Source organism: Nelusetta ayraudi, unplaced genomic scaffold, assembly GCF_046127955.1.
Source record: "Nelusetta ayraudi isolate G7.1 ecotype Tasmania unplaced genomic scaffold, CSIRO-AGI_Nayr_v1 ptg000236l, whole genome shotgun sequence".
Lineage (NCBI taxonomy): Eukaryota > Metazoa > Chordata > Actinopteri > Tetraodontiformes > Monacanthidae > Nelusetta > Nelusetta ayraudi.
This window is the reverse complement of record NW_027466285.1, coordinates 113,881-131,921: the sequence shown is the minus strand read 5'-3', so window position 1 is coordinate 131,921 and position 18,041 is coordinate 113,881. Positions and strand designations below refer to the sequence as shown.

Below are 18,041 nucleotides of genomic sequence, written 5' to 3'. Positions count from 1 at the left end.
CCGGTTCCGCTTTGTGTTAGTGTGTGAGACGCTGCATGGCACTACAGTGCCTCCCGGTGGCGGGAGCAGCGGCAGCGCGCGGTGGAACTTACAGTTCTGTTCAGCTTTCATGACACGTTTAAACCAGGCTGTAAATATCACTTTTATTTTGAAATTGGGAGCTGGACAACTTAAAACACTTGAACTCTGCGGATTCAAACGCAAGACCAAGAGTTGTCCAGAGCGAATAAAACCGTTTAATCTTCAACGTATTTACATCAGGTATAAAAAAAAGTTTGCACTTGTAGGTCGGCTCCACTTCCTGTTCACCTGCAGGACAACAGGAAGAGCTTGATCGCTCGCAGAGCGGCCAGCGTTGACAGGCCCCGCCCCTCCCCCCTCCCACTTCGCTTTAAACCACCGTCAATGCTGCAGACATGGCGCCGCCCAGGCTGTGTGAGAGTTCCTCCAATGGGCACAGGTAGGCAGGGCTCAGGTAGGCTCAGGTAGGCGGGGCTCAGGTAGGCGGGGCTCAGGTGGACGGGGTTCCTCTCAGCCCCAGAGGAACCAGCCTCGGCATGGGCCTGCTGGTCAGTGTCGCCGCCGTCGGCACCTCGGCCGCGGCCCCGCCCACTCTCCTCTGCAGCAGAGGGGGCGGGGCCAGAGCGCCTCCCACATCGCCGCAGCAGCCGTTGGCTGACCTGGGGGGCGTCGCTCTAAGCCCCGCCATCACCTCCTCCTCCACGGCGGCGGCGGCGGGGGGGTCGTCCGAGTCCGAGTCCAGCTGCAGGAGCCAGGGGCTGCGGTCCTGCGCCCCCCCTCCCTGGCCGAGGAAGGCGATCTCGTCGAGCAGCGAGGTCAGAGTCTCCCGGTCGCCGGCCACGCCCCCCGCCACAGGGGAGGAGGGGGGGAGCGGGGGGATACGTGGAGGGGACGGCGCTCGCTCCGGCCCAGCCGACGAGTCGGGCGGAGGGGGAGGGGAGGGGGCGGGCTGAGCCGCCGTGGCTTCCTGCGGTGGCTGAGGGGCCGGGGCCAGAGGTTGAACCAACCGCAGGACGTTTTGGCCTGAAAAACAGACAAGAGCCAAAGTGACCGAGAGCGGGTGGAACGGCTGGGTCAGGTGATCAGTGGGGGGGGGGGGGGGGGCTTACCCGTGAGGCCGCCGATGGCCTGGGGGGCGGGGATGAGGGTCAGACCCGCAGGCGGCGCGGCCCCCGGCAGCCTCAGGGTCACCATGCGCTGGCCCAGTGGCAGCGGCGGCAGCGGCGCCATCACCTGGACGATGTCTGCAAAGGCTTCAGAACGACAGAGACAGCGGTGGTCGGGTCAAAGGTCGGGTCACAGGTTTTCAGTGGCCATGTCCAGTATCCCGTGGGCCTCCCTCACCTATGGTGGGCGGAGCCTGCTTCCGGCAGCGAGACAGGATGTTGGGCACGGTGCGGGGGCGGTTCAACCCTGCCACAGGTGCATGCTGGGAGGTGGGGGACCCCCCCCCCCGCTGCTGCTGCTGCTGGACGGGTGGGCAGACAGGCGGAGCCACCGCTGGGGTGGGAGGAGCTTCGGGGCTTCGCCCAGGTTCTTTGTGATGGGCGGCGAGGTCCGAGGCCCCGCCCCCCGCCGAGGCCCCGCCCCCCGCTGCCAGGCTGCCCACCCTGGAGGAGAGCAGCTGCAGCTTGTGCAGGATGCTGCGCTCGCTCTTACCTGCAGGACAGCAGCAACAGAGAGAGAGAGAGAGAGTGAGAGAGGGGAGGGGCGGGATGGGCCGGGCCGGGCCGGGCCGGGCCGAGGGCGAGCGGCACCGCCCTGCTGGCTCACCGCAGTGCTGCGAGATGGTCCGCACAGCGCCGTCCCGCCGCTGCTTCAGGCAGATCTTGATGCTCCTCAGCCGCTGGCTCTCCCTCTGCAGCGTCCCGATCTCCTGACACGCCTCCAACACAAGAGTGGAGAGAGACCGCCGTGACGTCATCGTTCATCATCATCGTCATCATCATCATCAGCGTCGCCACCAGGTGTGTGTGTGTGTGTGTGAAGGGGAGACTCACCTTCTCCAGCAGGAGCTCTGGAGGGGAGCAGCGGTCCTCCATCACCTGAGCAAGGAGGCCGAGGGCTGAGGAGAGACTGACACACACACACACACACACACACACACACACACACACACACACACACACACACACACACACACACACACACACACACACACACACAGATTCAGAGACACAGCAACGGCTCAAGGGGGAAAGGAACCCTTGATGATGTCATCATCTTACTCTGGGGTGCTGGACGTCCTGCGATGCTGAGAGTGAAGCTCCTCCTGCTCAAACACACACACACGCACACACTCTATGAGCGATGAGGGCTCCAGACGTGCGCTGTGATTGGTTGATTGCTTGCTGACAGCAACCTGTGAGGAGACGTCGACGACTCGCTCTTTCTCACCGCCGCCGCTGCTGCCCTCCAGCTCGCCCTGCAGGTGGACCGCACCTCCCTCTCCTTTTCCTGTTTGACCAATAAGAGCACACCAACGCCCCCCCGCCCCCGACCCCACACACACTCTTTAGAGTCAACGCTTTGGGGAACTCAGGGGACCAGGACCAGAACTGTCAGACACGGCATTGTTCGCTAATGCTAATTGGAGCGGCGGCGGCGGCGGCGGTGGTGGTGGTGGTGTGTTCACTGACCCGTGGTGGTAGTGGGCGGGACCAGGCGGTTCAGCAGGCGCTCCCTCTCCTCCATCAGCCTCGCCACCGTCCCGCTCAGGTTGGCGTCGGTGGAGGTCAGGTCCCGGATCACCTGCACGGCCTGCACACACACACACACACACACACACACACACACACACACACACACACGCGCGTCATCGGAGGCTGCTGCTGCAGTGTGGTGGTGGGCTGGAGGGGGCGGAGTCAGACCTTGTGCAGGGTGGCCACCTTTGAGCAGGACTCGCTGGGCGCCACCTGCTGGCTGAGGTTCTGGAACAGCAGGTCCAGCTCCTGGCGCCGACTCCGCTCCTTCTGGCTGTGAGCTTGGCGCTGCTGCAAGACAGACAGACGGACAGACCGGGACGAAACAGGAAGTGAGGTCATCCTGTCTGGAACCGGCCTGTGCTCCTAAGCCCCGCCCCCTAGCCCCCTCCCCGCGCGCCTCTTACCCACTGCTCCTCCCCCTGGTTGGCGCTCTCCTCGTCCGTCTCCTCATCGCTCAGCAGGTTGACCACCTGCACCGCTGCCTTGGCCCCGCCCCCTCCCCCGGCCCCGCCCCCGGCAGTGTCGTCCACCACGCAGATGAGGTCCAGGTCTGACAGCTTGACGGCCAGCTCCGGAGTGGGTCTGCTGCTGGTGGTGGTGCTGGTGGGCGGGGCTTTGGGAAGGGGCGGGGCTGTGATCGGCTTCGGACTGAGCGGACCGTCGGCGACCTGCCCAGACTCGTGGCCCCGCCCGGTGGGAGTGGGTTGGGGGAGGGGCAAGGGGGCGGCAGATACCAGGACCTTGACCGGTGGCTGGGGAGGAGCTTGACCGCTCTGGAGGCTGATTGGTCGCTTCCCCGGGGGGCTGGGGAGGACCGCTTCGAGGGTCGTGGCCGAGGCAGGTGATTGGCTGGCGGCAGCGGTCCGACGGAGGACAGGGGCGGGGCCTGTGGGGGGGTGGGGTGGGATTGATCTGTTTAAGCAGCTGATAGCAGCATTGCAGTGAGCCAGCGACGGTGTGGACTCTTTAACAGGGGGTGGGGGCTCACCTGTGGGCGGCGGCCTCAGCTGGACCGGGGTCAGCTGGCTGACGGGGACCAGCTGGAAGATGCGCCCGTCAGGCCGCCGCAGGTACTGCAGGGCTGGCAGCTTGTGGCCAGCGGAGGGCGGCGGAGGATGGGGGAGCATCAGCAGCTGAGGGCCCTGGAGCGGGAGGGTGATGGCGGGGACCACGGCGCCACCTAGAGGAGACACTGGAAACGCACAGCGGAGGATGCTTCCTGTTTCCTGTTTCCTGCGGCCACAGGTAGCGGACTAAAAATCTGCTGTGTTTTACCTGTGGGTGGTGGCGGCTTTGGTGGAGCAGCAGCAGCAGAGGATGCTGGGACGGCGGTCTTGGTCCCACCGGGCGGAGCCGCGGCCCTGGTGGACTGCACGCGGCCAGTGAGGTAGGCTGCCAGCCGATTGGCCGGGTGCAGCGCCCCCACCCGCCCCAGCTGGATCTTAGCCAGAGGGTAGGGCTTCCCGTTGACCTGCAGGGGGCAGCGGCTCAGCAACAGGACGAGTCACGTGACAGAAAGCCGAGGGGGAAGAAGAAGAAGGGCCACCTTACCTGGATCACGTGGTCGCTGCCTCCTGGCTGCCTCCTGCTGGCCGAGAGGAAACCTGCAGGCGAGACCCCCTGCAGGAAGGGCAGAGCCACGCCCACCGCGGCCACGCCCACTTTCCTCGGCTTCAGCCTCACTTTCTGCCCGCTGCCGCTCTTTCCGTCATGCACCTGGTGGCCCCTCCCCTCCCCCTCTTTCGCCCCCTTCATGGGCTCCGCCTCCTCCTCCTCCTCCACCTCCTCCACTTCACGTTGCCAGTCTTCCACAGGCTCCGCCCACTTGCCCGCCTCGCTCACCTGCAAAAAAACAAAAAACCCCAACAGGACAGCGTGAGACCACACACACTTTAGGAACTTTATTGATGTCCGTGTACACACACAGTGCAGTAAGGACACACTGTGACACCACATCCACTCTGTTGGACCGCCCCTTTAATTCTAGCCAGTGGATATTGCACACGGTGTCACAGCTGTTGCTGGTTGTGTAGAAACACGAGGCCATCATCTTGGAAGATCCCTGACATTCACTGATTGGCTGCTAAAAGTTAATTAGTCCCGCCCCCCTCTTGTCTGATTGGTCCCCCTGCAGTCGCGTCCTCCTACCTGCCGCAGGCTGGCCGAGGTGGGCGGCGGCCCGGCAGGGCTCCTCCTCTCGGGGGCGGAGACGTGGATCTTGTAGTGAACGCAGCAGTCGGCCGAGCCGACCTCGCCCTCCACGTGGCGGCCGGCCGGCCGGACCAGGTGCCTGCCCACCCAGAAGGGGCGGTCCAGGCGGTTGAGCGCCATCCGCTGGCAGAGCACCTTCAGCACGCGGCTGCGCTCCGCCTCGTCCTTCCACACGCACTGCGTCAGCACCGTCAGACGCTTGGAGGGCCTGGGGGGCGGGTCTTCCCCTGGGGCCGGGTCCCCGGCCTCAGGAGGCCCCACGGCTCCCCCTGCTGGACAGAGAGCGGGCGGTCACAGAAGTCCAGTCAGGAGCCAGCAGGTCCAAGACTGATGGACTCAGACTCCGGGCCAGAAGTGATTGCGGGTCAGGACTGATCTGGGTTAGAACCTTCAGAACCAGTGTGGATGGTCAGAAGTGATTGCGGGTCAGAACCAGCGGGAACCTACCTGGAGCAGCAGCCGCAGGTCTCCTCTTCACCTTCTTCACCCTCAGCAGCTTCTGCTGCGGCTTCTTTTCCTCCATCTTCTCCCCCTGCTGCTGGAGGAGGAGCATCAGGAAGGATGAAGGTCCTGCTGTAGTGTTGACCCCTGACCTCTGACTCACAACCCCCCCCCCCCGCCACCCAATGCTGGTCAGGAGACAGTGGAAGATGCACGGCTGCTGCTGTTCTCACCTGCTGCTGGTCCACCGTCTTCCTGGTTCCACTGTAACCTCTGACCCTGGCGCAGCTGGTGTGAACCTTCCGCTTCACCTGGGCGCACACACACACACACACACACACACACACACTTTAAGTAAGAACATTCAACTTATTTTTTTTTTATCTTACAGAAGCACAAGCTCCTTTCTTTTTTCATTTCCTTCCACAGATGCTAACAGGTACATGCTAATGCTAAGCTAATTCTTCCCAAGTCGTGGTGCACACAAAGCAACTTGAGCAGCAGCAGCAGCAGCAGAACCCTGACATTGGCTCTTACGCGGTGGGGGGGGAGTGGTGGCAGTGTCGGTGGCAGCGGGGCGGCGCCAGGTCGGGGGGTGTAGACGGGCTCCGGGTCGCTGTCCTCGCCGCTCCGTCTCTTCCACAGCGTCTGGACCTGCTGGGCGGGCTGGGAAACGCTGTCCGCCTCCTTCAGAACTGCAGGGGGCAGCGGCGAGGACAACAGTGAGTCGCCGCGCTGGGAGCGGACAGTACGGCTGATCAACCCGCTACCCGCGGCTAGCACGCTAACTGTGCTAGACTCTGGCTGCGTCCTGCATCGCCCCCTACTGTCAGGGGCTAGTGGTGGTAGTGGTGTCTGCAGTTCAGAGTCCATTCAAGGCATCCGACAACATTAGCGTCGCTAATATAGCAATGTACAACCGACAGGGCCCCCCACCCAGTGGCTGCATATCCCATCATGCATTGCACTGACACTGACCCACAGGTAGAGAAGCCCAGTGTTATTTTATTTTAAGACGATCAGTATGATAAGAACTGGTCACGAAAATGCAAATAATTAAATCATTGACATATTTATTAGCACCTGCCGACGGCACGTTGTCATAATGAGACCGCAATGACGTCGTTAATTAACGTTTCGTTACGACGCCGTGGCTGCACAGAGCTGCCAGTAGGGGGAGCCAGCGGGTGACTTCAGACACCGCCTCCGCTTGCCAGCAGCCGAGGGCCGCGCCCCCTCTGCCCCTCACTCACTGTAGGCCATCCTCATCCTCCTCCTCCTCCGCCTCCTCTTGCGGCCGTGTCCGTGGTGGGAGGGGCTGGAGTCGGAGGCGGGCTCCAGGTTCTTGAGCAGCACCACCTTCTGCTTGAGGCAGCTGCAGCCCAGCATGCAGGCGGGCCGGCCGCAGTGGGCGCTGCGGGCCCGGTACGTCAGGCTGCTGCACATGCAGCCCAGCCGGCAGCAGGGGTTGAGGCAGCGGGGGGCGGGGAGCAGCTGCAGCCGGATGGGGGCGGTGGGGTTCTCCCGCTCAAAGCCCTGCGGAAAGGGAGGGGGAGGGGCAGAGGTCACGGCAGAGGTCACTTTATAAGGGTGATGGAGACAGGAGATCCAGATGGATGGAACCAGACTCCTGGTGCCAGTGTGGATGGTGATCCGGGTTACAACTGATCCGGGTCAGCAAGAATGTGAACAAACCTGGAGGAGCAGGTCAATGCCCGGTCTTCACTGTCCTCACCGCTGATGCTGCTGCTGCTGCTTCCTCTCCTCCTCCACCACCTCCTCCTCCTCCTCCTCCTCCTGCAGCAGGACCTTCATCCCTCCTGATGTTTCTCCTTCCACAGCAGGAGAAGAAGAGGGAACAGACGCAGTAGCGGCAGCAGCAGCAGTCGGGGGTTGGAGAAGGTGAAGAGGAGACCTTCCGCTGTTCCTCCAGGTCCGGCCACACCGGTTCCGGCCCGGATCAAGACCCAGACTGTGACTTACCGTCAGGGTGAAGAGGGAGGTGAGGGCCACGCTGGCCCGCTGCTCGGTGATGCTGATCCGGGGCTGGCCCTCCCACACCACCCCGTCCTCCAGGTCCTGCTGCTTCAGCAGGGCCCGGGTCATCCCGGGCTCAACACCACCGCCGCCACCACCACCACCACCACCAGAACCACCACCACCAGAACCAGCAGGACCAGCAGCTCCGCCACCCTGCTCCAGTAGCTCCGAGTCCGACTCCAGAGGAGCCATGTGGTCTGGGGCGTCGCTGGGGGGCGGGGCTTTGAGTCTCCGCCTTCTCCTCCTCATCTTCCTGAAGGCTGACAGCTGCTCCTGCTCCAGGTCCAGATACTGGTCCTGGCCCAGGTCCTGGTCCGGTGTCCTGGCGTGTCTGGGAGCCCTACGCTTGGCAGCCACCTTGGTCTCCTTGGCAGTGACCTTTGGCCTCTTGGAGGGTGGGACAAAGGCAGACATGAGCCGGGAGGCGGCGGCCGTGGCCGGCGGCTGCTGCTGCTGCTTGAGCTGCAGAACGCTGTCCAGGGTTCGCACGTAGCTGCAGCTGCTGGTGGGCAGCTGGTAGGCCACCGGCTCCACGGCCGGCTGGGAGAAGCTGCAGGCGGAGCGCTGCTCCAGCAGCTTCCCCTCGTTCTCCAGGTACTCGTCCAGCATGTCGCTGCAGAAGGCTGACAGGTTCCGCTTGGTGGTGTCTGGAGCTGGAGCTGGAGCTGGAGCTGGACCTGGACCTGGAGCTGGACCTGGAGCTGGACCTGGAACTGGAGCTGGGGCTGGAGCTGGACCTGGAGCAGCAGCAGCAGCTGCAGGAGAGGGCGCGCAATGAGAGAGGGCGCTCTACTGATGGAAGCAGAAACATTAATGAATTAAAAAAAAAAACCTTCAGTATTGGGAGGTGCCAAAGTGGGCGGAGCTTCTGGTGCCGTGAATTTCCCCCTCCAGCCTTTGATCTGAGTCACGTCTGTGGTTTTGCCCGTGCGGGAGACAAAGGCGGAGCACGCTCCTGCAGGTGGAGATGAAGGAGACACGATGGAGGGTCGGCAGAGCTGGAGGAGCATCGGGAGATTCTGAGGGGGCTGAGAGGTGCAATACCAGGGGCCGGACCTAGAGGGGGTGCTTCTCCAGGAGGCGGGATGGGCAGGCGCACTCCCAGGTAGCGCAGGTCAATGGCCAGAGTGGGATCCAGCAGGGTCAGCTTGAGGCCCACTTGAAGGCAGACAGAGAGGAAGTGTGGAGGAGCAGCAGGTGGAGATGTGGTGGAGGTGCGGTCAGGAGCAGCCTACCTTCCTGCAGCACAGGGTGGATCACCTGTCTGTGTCTCATCAGCTTCAGGTCCCTCAGCAGGACCTTCTCCAGGGCGCAGATCTTCTCCTCGGGGGTCTGGGCCATCTCTGCGGAGGGGACAGCAGGTCAGAGGTCAGCAGAGGTCAGCAGAGGTCGGCAGAGGTCAAACCATCAGGCAGTAGTGATCTCCTGCTAGTTCCCCCACTTGCCTGCTTGGTCCTGTTGCTCTGGAGGGCTGGAGGTCAGGTCGTCTTGCAGGCTCCTCCCCAGCTCCTGGCAACCGCTGCTGCTACTGAGGCCGTGGTGGGCGTCGGCGTTGGGAGACACACCCACTACACCAGCCATGGACTCACCTGCAGTGAGGTGCCAAACCACAGGCAGCAGGTCAAAGCACCTCCAGGTGTTTCCTCCTGTGTCTAGCGCTAAGCTAGGGCTAGGGCTAGGGCTAATCTGAGCTGAGCTAAAGTAAGCTAGTCGCTAACCTTCCTCAGGTGAGTTGCCGGGTTCTGGCAGGTGAGCCTCAAGCGTCTCCTGGGGCTGTGGTTCAGCCTTCTCCTGAGTGTCCACCAGGTGGAGCTGTAGCGCCTCCTGAAGGGAGAGGGTTCACACCAGGCACCAAATAACAACGAGTCAGGCCACATTCAAGACTCAGGGGTGGTGAAGAAGAGGAAGAAGAAGAGGAAGAAGAAGAGGAGGAAGAAGAAGAGGAAGAGGAAGAAGAAGAAGAAGAAGAAGAAGAAGAGGAGGAAGAAGAAGAAAGAGAAGAGGAAGAAGGAGGAGGAGGAGGAGGAGGAGATGCAGGAGGAGGTTGCTCTTACTTTGGAGGTGAAGGAGATGAAGAGCTGCTCCTCCACCTCCTCCAGGTTGGGGTGTCTGCTGGTGTAGCTGCAGTCCTGCTCGGTCCTGGCGATCTTGGTGCTCCTCTTCCTCTTCCTCTTCTTGGCTGTGTAGTGTTTTCTCGCGGGTGGGGGCGGTGGCGGAGGAGAAGGAGGAAGACGTTGAGGAGGAGAAGAAGGAGGAAGATGAGGGGAGGGTGGAGGAGAAGGAGGAGGAGGAGAAGGAGAAGGAGGAGGAGGAGGAAGCACGTGGCGAGAGGCGTCTGTGTCGGCCTCCGGCGAGCCTGCAGGGGGAGCCGCAGCGGTGGGGAACTCTATGCCCATCTCCAGGTCTTCGCTGTTGGAGAAGAAGGTGACCAGGTCGGCCAGGGAGGGGGTGGGCGAGAGCACGTCCCCGTCCAGCGAGGAGAAGGTGGGCGACAGCGGCAGCGCCAGCGGTGACAGGTCGCCCGGGAAGCCCAGCGGCTGGTCGGGGTCCTGGAGGGTCTGGGCTGGGGCTGCGGGGGGCGGGGCCAGGCCCTGGAGGTAGGGCTCAGCTGGGGGCAGCACCGTGTGCCACTGGAACACCGAAGAGGAGGAGGAGGAGGAGGAGGAGGGAAAGGAGGAGGTGGAAGTGGGAGGGGCCACAGCGGAGGAGCAGCAGCCGCCACCGCTGGTACCCGCCGCCTCCTCCTTAGGGGGCGTGGCTTTGGGAGCGGGGTCCAGCGGCAGAGCGAAGGAGGCCAGCGGCTCCGGGGAGCTGGGCGGCGAGAAGGGCTCGAAGCCGAAGCTCGGACTCTGGGGGCCCGGGAGCAGCGGAGACAAAGAGGACTGCAAGGACTGCGAGGTAGGCGAGGCTGAGGTAGCGGCAGCGGAGGACGACGGGGGCAAGGTCGTCTCAAGGTCACCCGTCCTAGGTCGGGCCAGCACCGCTCCCCCGCTGGCTGGACCGGGGGGCTCGGCTGGCCCCGGGTCAGGAGGGAGACACTGGGGGGTGGGTTCACTAGCAGCATCAGGAGGGGGAGGGTCAGAGGACAGCGGCGCCGCTCCGGTTGGAGGGTCCAGCTTCTGGGTTTTGGTCCTTCTGGGTCTGGCAGAGTGCTGCTTGAGGAAGAGAGCCAGAGCCGGCAGAGGGCCCGGCTGCTGCCGCTGCCTCGGCCTCTCGGGACTACAAGAGTTCTGGAGATCCTGGGGGTTCTGTGAGTTCTGTGAGTTCTGGGGGTCCTGGGAGTTCTGTGAGTTCTGTGAGTTCTGTGAGTTCTGTGAGTTCTGGGGGTCCTGGGAGTTCTGGAGATCCTGGGAGTCGTGGGAGTTCTGAGAGTTCTGGGAGTTCTGGGAGTTCTGAGAGTTCCGGGGTTTGAGGGGAATCTGGGAGTTCTGGGAATTCTGAGATTTGAGTAGAATCTGGGATTTTTGAGAGTTTGAGGATTTGTGGGAATTCTGGGAGTTCTGGGGTTCCTTGAAGTTCCGCGAGTTCCGGGAGTTCTGGGAATTCTGGGATTTGTGGGAATTCTGGGAGCCGGCTGAGGCAGCAGCCGCTCCGCTGCCCTCTGGACAACGCTCGGCTTTCCCGTCGCTCTGCTGCTCCTTGGCCCGGTCTACCGGTGTTTCCCTCTGAGCTCTGCAGGTGGCGCTGTTCTGGGTCCTGGTGGGCTGGTCCCAGGGTTCTGGGCTTCTGTCGTCCAACAGCTTACACCTCTGTAGGGGAACGTGAGCCTCTCGGATCAGTTCGGAAAACAATTTCTGGGCCGGATGTGAAGCGCTGCAGGGGGGGAAATCAATCAATCAATCAATCAATCAATCAATAAATAATCAATAATTAAACAACGGCGGCGTTAAACCAAATGGAACCCCCATCATCACGGTGGACTTGGCGCTAGAACAACATGGGTGGGAGTCCAACCAGTCACCATGGAGACACAACCAGCCTCACGTTGGATCCTTGGGGGCCTGGGGTACACAAAGCAGCGGGTGGTCTTACCGTTCCCCCTCCTGGACCGCCGGGGGCAACTCCTCCAGATCTGCACCGGACCTCTTTGCCGCCAGGTTCTCCGAGACCGTCGGTGCGGAGTCGACCGCCTTGGAGCCTCTGGGTTTGTGGTTGGCCAGCAGGAACTTGAGGCTCTTTCTCCCCCCGCCCTCGTCCCCCTTCTGCAGGTCTCTGCTCCTGAGCCTGACGCCAGGCGGGTCGTCCCTCAGGCCCTTGGCAAAGGGGTTGTAGTCCACTTTGAGGCGGGCGAAGCGGGCGTTCTGGTAACCGGTGACGGCCATGAACTGGGTCTGTGCGAAGGCGAAGGTCAGTGCCACCCGGTCTCGGTCCTGCGCCGCCTGGTCGCTGCGGACCAGGTGCAGCCGCGGCAGGTAGCGGTGCATGGGCCGCAGGGCGGCGGTGCCCTCCAGGTCCGAGGGCCCGTCCGTCAGCCGCAGCTTGTAGAAGGACACGGGCGCCTTCATCCAGTGGTGGCCCGGGGCCGGGGACTCAGGGTGGGTGAAGGGCGGGCCCGGGACCCGGGCCTCGGCCTCGGCCTCGCCGGTCGGCCGCCAGCCCTCGGCCGTCCAGGCGTAGCGGAGCCCGTCCAGGGGCTGCAGGTCCAGCAGCAGAGTGTAGCTGCGGCTCGGCTGCAGGCCCGAGACCCGGAAGCGGCAGTAGGGGAACATCCTGCTGCCCTGCCGGGTCACCGTCATCTCCGTGCCGCAGCGGTGGAACTCCGTCCACATGCCGTTGTTGTCCAGGGTTACCCGCACGCCCCTGCTGGTCTGCACCGACGCCAGGGGTTCCTCCTGGGGGCGCGAGGCGGGCGGCTCCCCCGGGGGGCTCCTGCAGGGCCGTGGCAGGACCCCCGGGTGGCCCGGCGCAGGGAGCGCATCCTGGTGGAGGACCATCCCCGTCTGCTTCCTGGTAGCAGCCATGAACGGACCCAGACATCTAGAGCTCCGCGGCCACTCGGCTCAACGCGGGTTCCTGCAGGACACACGAGACAGGAAGTGGTTCATCTGCTAGACACACGAGACAGGAAGTGGTTCATCTGCTGGACACACGAGACAGGAAGTGGTTCATCAGCTGGTCGTCCCTTCAATCACCAGCCAGCAGGTCCTCCTGAAAGTCTACAACAACTTAAGGTACAATTGTACCAAAACCTTTACTTATATACATACGTCTACTTATGTGTGTGTACTTCTGCATGTCTTTCTATGTTAGTAAACATGAAGTATCCATGGATCTCTGTACCTGACCTCTCTCTCTCTTTATTCTCTCCATTTCCTTTGACCCCCAAGCTAAAGGTCAAAGCAGGTGAACTCCCTCTGGGGTCCAGAACTGCTACACATGTCTTCCTACAGGGGACTTCCCCAGGCCGCTGTCTCCCCTCGCTGCTCTGGGGGATTCCAGTCGGAGTTCTCCTGTACAACTATAAGTGGATTCACCGATGGATGGATGGATTCATTGATTGATTGATTGACTGAGACCATGTGGACACCAAGACCAATCATCCATCTTCTGCAACCACACTCAAAAAAAGGAAGAGTGGTTCACACTGCGGTGCTGGAGACGGGCCCTGTGTGGCACTGCGGTGGCACTGGAAGTGAGGCGACTCCCTGGCAGTGCAGGTGTAGGAGAAGACCTGAAGCGGTCGCCTCGGCTTGCCACGGTGTCGTTTACAAAAGAAGACGCTCCAACCACGACACCAAAAGACGGTGCGGGGGACGGCGTTTTCAAACTTTCCCACCCTGGAACCTGGTTTCAAAAGAGGAATCTAGAGGCCCCAGACCGTAATCCACAGTACCTAATCCCAAATGCTCAACCCCCGACCCCTCACCCTGGAGTGTGGTGTGCGAGAAGAGACGCTCAAAGGCCACAAACCCAAACCATAACCCGATCCCGGGAATGCTGGGAAATCTGGGAGAAGGAACATTTTACGGTGGCATCCAAAGATGAACCTGCTGTCGAGACCAGTGAGGTCACACAAAGGTCATACAGTGGAGGACCTGCGTCCACCTCCAAGTCTGTGGAGACCTTCAGCCACAGCAGAAACTCCACACACAGAGTTCTCACACGTCACACCAGGAGAAAGTTGTGCCCTGACGATGTCTCAAGTAGGAGTGGCCTGATTCAACATTGATATCAGATATCAGACAAAAAAAATAGTGTATCTGAAATCTCCAATACCAGCAATCTGATACCAGCAGTCCGATACCAACTGTCCGATACAAGTGGTCAGATACTTGAAGTCCGATACCGGCTGCTCCAGAACCTACATCCTGAAGTGTGACCGAGGCTCGTCCACCACAAAGTTCTGCACTGAGCCGCAACATCTTTTTCAGACCGGAACAAAAAAACCTCCGCCAAAGAATCTCTGTCTCCCTGCAGGTCTGTCTTTCTGCCAGAGGTGGAGGGGGAGGAGCCAGAGAACCTCCATCTCCCTGCAGGACTGCCAGAGGTGGAGGGGGAGGATTGGAAACCGTCGTCCTCTGCTCTGGTCACTAATTGATTATTACGCTTTTCTTCAGCCCCGCCCCCCGTCGTTCCCAAACTACAGTGAGAGTTCAAAATAACAGAAGCAAACTCCAATTGTTATTTTGCAGCTTGAAAATATATCCTTGTTTTTATTGCATTTATTGGGGTTTTTCTTTTTCAATTCCATTCAATGGTAGAATACTCTGGTCCTTGCCATCTACTGCTGCCGACTATCAGGGGTGGGAATCGATAAGATTTCATCAATATCCATGCCGTTGTCCATTCTGCTGATCCATCCAATTCCTTATGCATTCTCTTAACCCCTGGAATTTAATTCCATGCCGGGTGGACAGACGTGTTGGCATATTTGAGGTACTGGCACCTCTGCGTGAGACGCCAGCGCTGCACTGGTTCCACACGGACGGGTTCTCCTCTCTTTTTCCCAACTGGAGCCATGCTTTCCATCTCTCGCTTCGCTCCACGTTTCCTCGTGACGAAGGAGATGCTCGTCGCAGTGTCCCAACTACCGCGATGCGCCGCAGACGACAAAAGCGTTTTTGTCGTACGACGCGTCCTGCCGCCGTGCAGGGGAGCGTCAGGACCGTTAAGGAGAATCCATAACGCTAGGGGTGTACGCTTCCGATGGAACCGACCAATTGGAACCGGTTCTCAGTCGGAACCGGTTCTCGATTCCCACCCCTACTGACTGACGTTCGCTGTTTGAGAGGTCAAGCCTCTTGGAACACTCGACACTGAGTCATGTTTATGATTGGTGCCGTGGATGTCAGTCAGCGCTGCAGTGTTGGCAGTGGATGAAGTTATTCGGGACAGCGCTAGCTAGCCCCGTGGCGTGCACGTGCTAGCAGCGGAAGAAGAAATTCTTAGTGCCGCGGCACATCGCAGCTGTGAAAAACACATCATTCATTCAACCACCAGAGGGGGCGCTCAACCAGTGACCGGTCCGGTCCGGTCCGGTTCCACCATCAAAGTGCTTTTTTTTCCAAACGTTCCCTCTGTGTGTTTAAGCAAAGTTCTGTGGATGAATGATTGATTTTTTTCCCAATGATTTAATAAAGCAGCGGCCGGTTAGCTGTTAGCGCAGTGGCCTGTTAGCGCAGCTGCTACTCTTCCCGGTGGCCATTTGGAATACTGCAACAAATGTGGCTCATCTCCTCGTAACACAACACAACCGAGCGACAACTCTCCCACTGCCAACACACACACAGACGCACACACAGACACACACACACACATGCAGCGGTCCGGTCTTTGCACCAAAGGTTTCTCTTGCTCAGGTGGTCTGGGGTTGCGGGGGTCTGAGGTGGAGACGCAGAGCGACACTCGTGGCCCCTTGGGTTAGATAGTGTTGCGACTCTTGTGTCACAACACAACAACACACAGCATTGTGTTGCCGAACTGGCCGACAGCAGGTCCAAACACCGGTGGTAGCGGAACCGAAGGACACGGCGCTCCACAGGAGCCACACAGGCGGCTCAGTGAAAGCGACGCGCTACCTGATGCTAGCATCGACGAACTGACTTGGCTGTGTCGCACAGTGGCGGCGGCAGCAGCGCCACCACCAGCACATGCTAACCAGGCGTTACGGTGGAAGTGTGTTGTGATCATTCTGACTGTCTTTCTGTCAGATTAATGTATTGTAAAAAAAAAAAGAAAAAGTTCGCAGTGGAAAATAACAACAACCGACGTTGTCGCTTGTGGCAGAAACAGCGTAACACAAACAGCCAGATCAGCTCCGCCCACACACACACTCTATGTCAATGTTAGTAGCAAACCACACCACCGGCTAGAAACGCACACTACTACAAGCTAGTTAGCGCTCCAGCGCTAACACTCTGGCTGAGAAGCAGTTGCTGGTTCGAGTTCATGCTGCAACTCTTAAACACCAGCAATGAAACCAGCGTGGCCAATCGCTGCAGCACAGGTGAGCGCTGCTTGTGTCGTGTGATGTTACATCACAGAATCACTTCCTACACACACATACATTATATATATATATATATATTTATATATATATATATACACACACACACACACACACACACGTATATATCCACTCCAAAGTCCTGAGGTGCAAACACATCGACCTGGCAACAAAGCCCACTTGCTAACCCAACAAGGTGCCTTGTTGTCTTCCGCTTCCTTCTACCTGGACGTGTTTGGAATGTTCTCTCCCCCCCGCCCCCCCCAGGTTCCCAGGCTAAACTCTGGAGATGAGTAGCTAGCATGCCAGCCAGCCAGCTAGCTAGGTAGCTAGCAAGCCATCCAGCAGTGCTCGGCCTGCCCCACAAACGGCTTCCCGTCCACCACCACTAACCCACAAAGCCGAGCCGAGCCGAACGCGGCCCGTCCACGTGCTCGACGCAGACGGCACGCGCTTTACCTTGTGCGCCGTCCGACACATCGCGAACTTTGACGGCGTGACACGAATCCGAGCGGCGGGGGCAGCTTTCCTTTGGTTAAAAGCCGTCGGCATCTCGTTTTCTAAGCGCGGTGGTGGGAAGGGGGGAGGGAGAGGGGCGGTGGTGGAGGGGAGGTGGGATAGAGGGGGTGCTGCAGACGGTCGCGCGGTGCTCTCGCGTCATCGCCGCACTGCGCAGCCTCGGTCGCCATTTGCTGCCGCCGCGCCAACCTGCTCAAATGGTGCGGGCAGCTTTTCGCGGAGACACCGGGGAGCCCCCTCGGCCGAAGCGGGGAGCCCCCCCCCCCCCCCCGGCTGGCTTCGGCCGGGAGGGGAGCGGTGCGGGCCGCCGGCTGATCACCGGCGGATCACCGGCGGATCACCGGCACGGCTCGGACGGGGAGGACAGACGCCATAATAGCTGGAGCTGCTTGCAGGCAGCTGTTAGCTAGCTAGCTAGCTAGCTAGCTAGCTGGGGTTAGGTTTGGGGGATAGCTAGCTGCGAGTTAGCAGCGCCAGACTGAAAGATAAAAAAAAAAAAAAAAAAATCAAAACCCCACAGGCCGACGACTCGGTTCGACCAGCTCAAACAGCCGAACTGAGGAGGAGCTACTTGCAGCCCGGAAGAGAAGCTCTACAGGTCAAAGATGTGTTTCTGTGTGAGATCGACTGGAACCGAACCTCCTCCGGCCGTGAAGCGGTTCGCCGGACTGTTTGGGGGGAGAGGAGGGAGGGAGAGAGGCACCAGGAGTTCTGGTCGATGGTCCCGATCCAGCAGCACCGAACTGAACCCGAAAGTTGTCGGACGGTAGTGTGACAGAAGGTCTGAGGCCCGCAGTACCGGGACCGCTCGTCTCGCAGACCGGAAGTCCCGTTTTTTGTTTCTCCCCCCCTTAAAGCCGCTCGTCAATTTCGTTGTAGAGTTCCTGGAACGAATTTCACACACACACACACACACACACACACACACACACACACACACACACACACACACACACACACACACACACTCATTTATTATTAATAATGGATGGAGATTGTGTGTGGGGAGACAAGTCACGCTTGGAATTGAACTACCTGACCGACCTCACATCCGTGTTTTCTGACATGAAACGTACTGACCCACTAACGGGGTGAGCAGGGCGCCACCTGGAGGAGAGCGGTGTTGTCATGTCTTGTCTGTTTTTTCTTCTTCCAACAAGTACGACCTTCCGCTCTCTGAACACGTGAACATCCAGCGGTGCTAGCGCAGAGACCGTTGGCTCGCTGGCTAGCTAGCTAGCTAGCTGGCTAGCTGCTAATGATGGGTCCTAAAAGCAATACATGCGGAACATGCTCATACATAGAGCAGTCAGTCCAGTGTTGTTGATGCAGCGCAACAATATTTAGTTTTAGTCAAAATTTTTACTTCGGTCCAGCGACCTGGAATGCAAGCTGCCGATTGGCTGCCGCTGGAAATTACGTCACTCCTGCGACATTCTCAGTGTTCTTCATCAAGTCGCTGGAGCGCTAACTCGCATGTCGCGTCAGGTGACAGGAAGCAGCTCTTCAGCGCCCCCTTCGCCCCCCCGCACCCCCTACACTGCGTAGGCCCCGCTGTCCTAGCGGCGAGACGCTAACAGGCACGGGCAAACTACGGTTGGGGGGAGGGGGGGCAAATGCGGCCCGGTAAGCTTTTTATTCCGGCCCGGTTTGCTTTA

At 60.2% G+C, this 18,041-nt stretch overlaps 1 protein-coding gene across 1 annotated transcript; it reads right to left on the bottom strand.

Moving 5' to 3' along the window:
• Positions 1–117: 117 nt before the first annotated feature.
• On the bottom strand, positions 118–16,468 carry mgaa (MAX dimerization protein MGA a). The gene is made up of 26 exons (XM_076016756.1): positions 16,324–16,468; positions 11,451–12,431; positions 9,473–11,231; positions 9,137–9,242; positions 8,864–9,007; positions 8,654–8,761; positions 8,475–8,576; positions 8,251–8,373; positions 7,362–8,173; positions 6,632–6,914; positions 5,916–6,073; positions 5,612–5,689; positions 5,385–5,475; positions 4,875–5,209; positions 4,278–4,568; positions 4,002–4,197; positions 3,715–3,918; positions 3,131–3,612; positions 2,892–3,014; positions 2,661–2,781; positions 2,250–2,478; positions 2,022–2,097; positions 1,795–1,906; positions 1,366–1,680; positions 1,131–1,274; positions 118–1,044 (listed from the first exon to the last, which is right to left on the bottom strand). Exons 2-26 carry the CDS (start codon positions 12,377–12,379, stop codon positions 512–514), a joined length of 7,854 nt encoding a protein of 2,617 aa, XP_075872871.1. The 5' UTR covers positions 12,380–12,431; positions 16,324–16,468; the 3' UTR covers positions 118–511.
• Between the last annotated feature and the right edge of the window lie 1,573 nt (positions 16,469–18,041).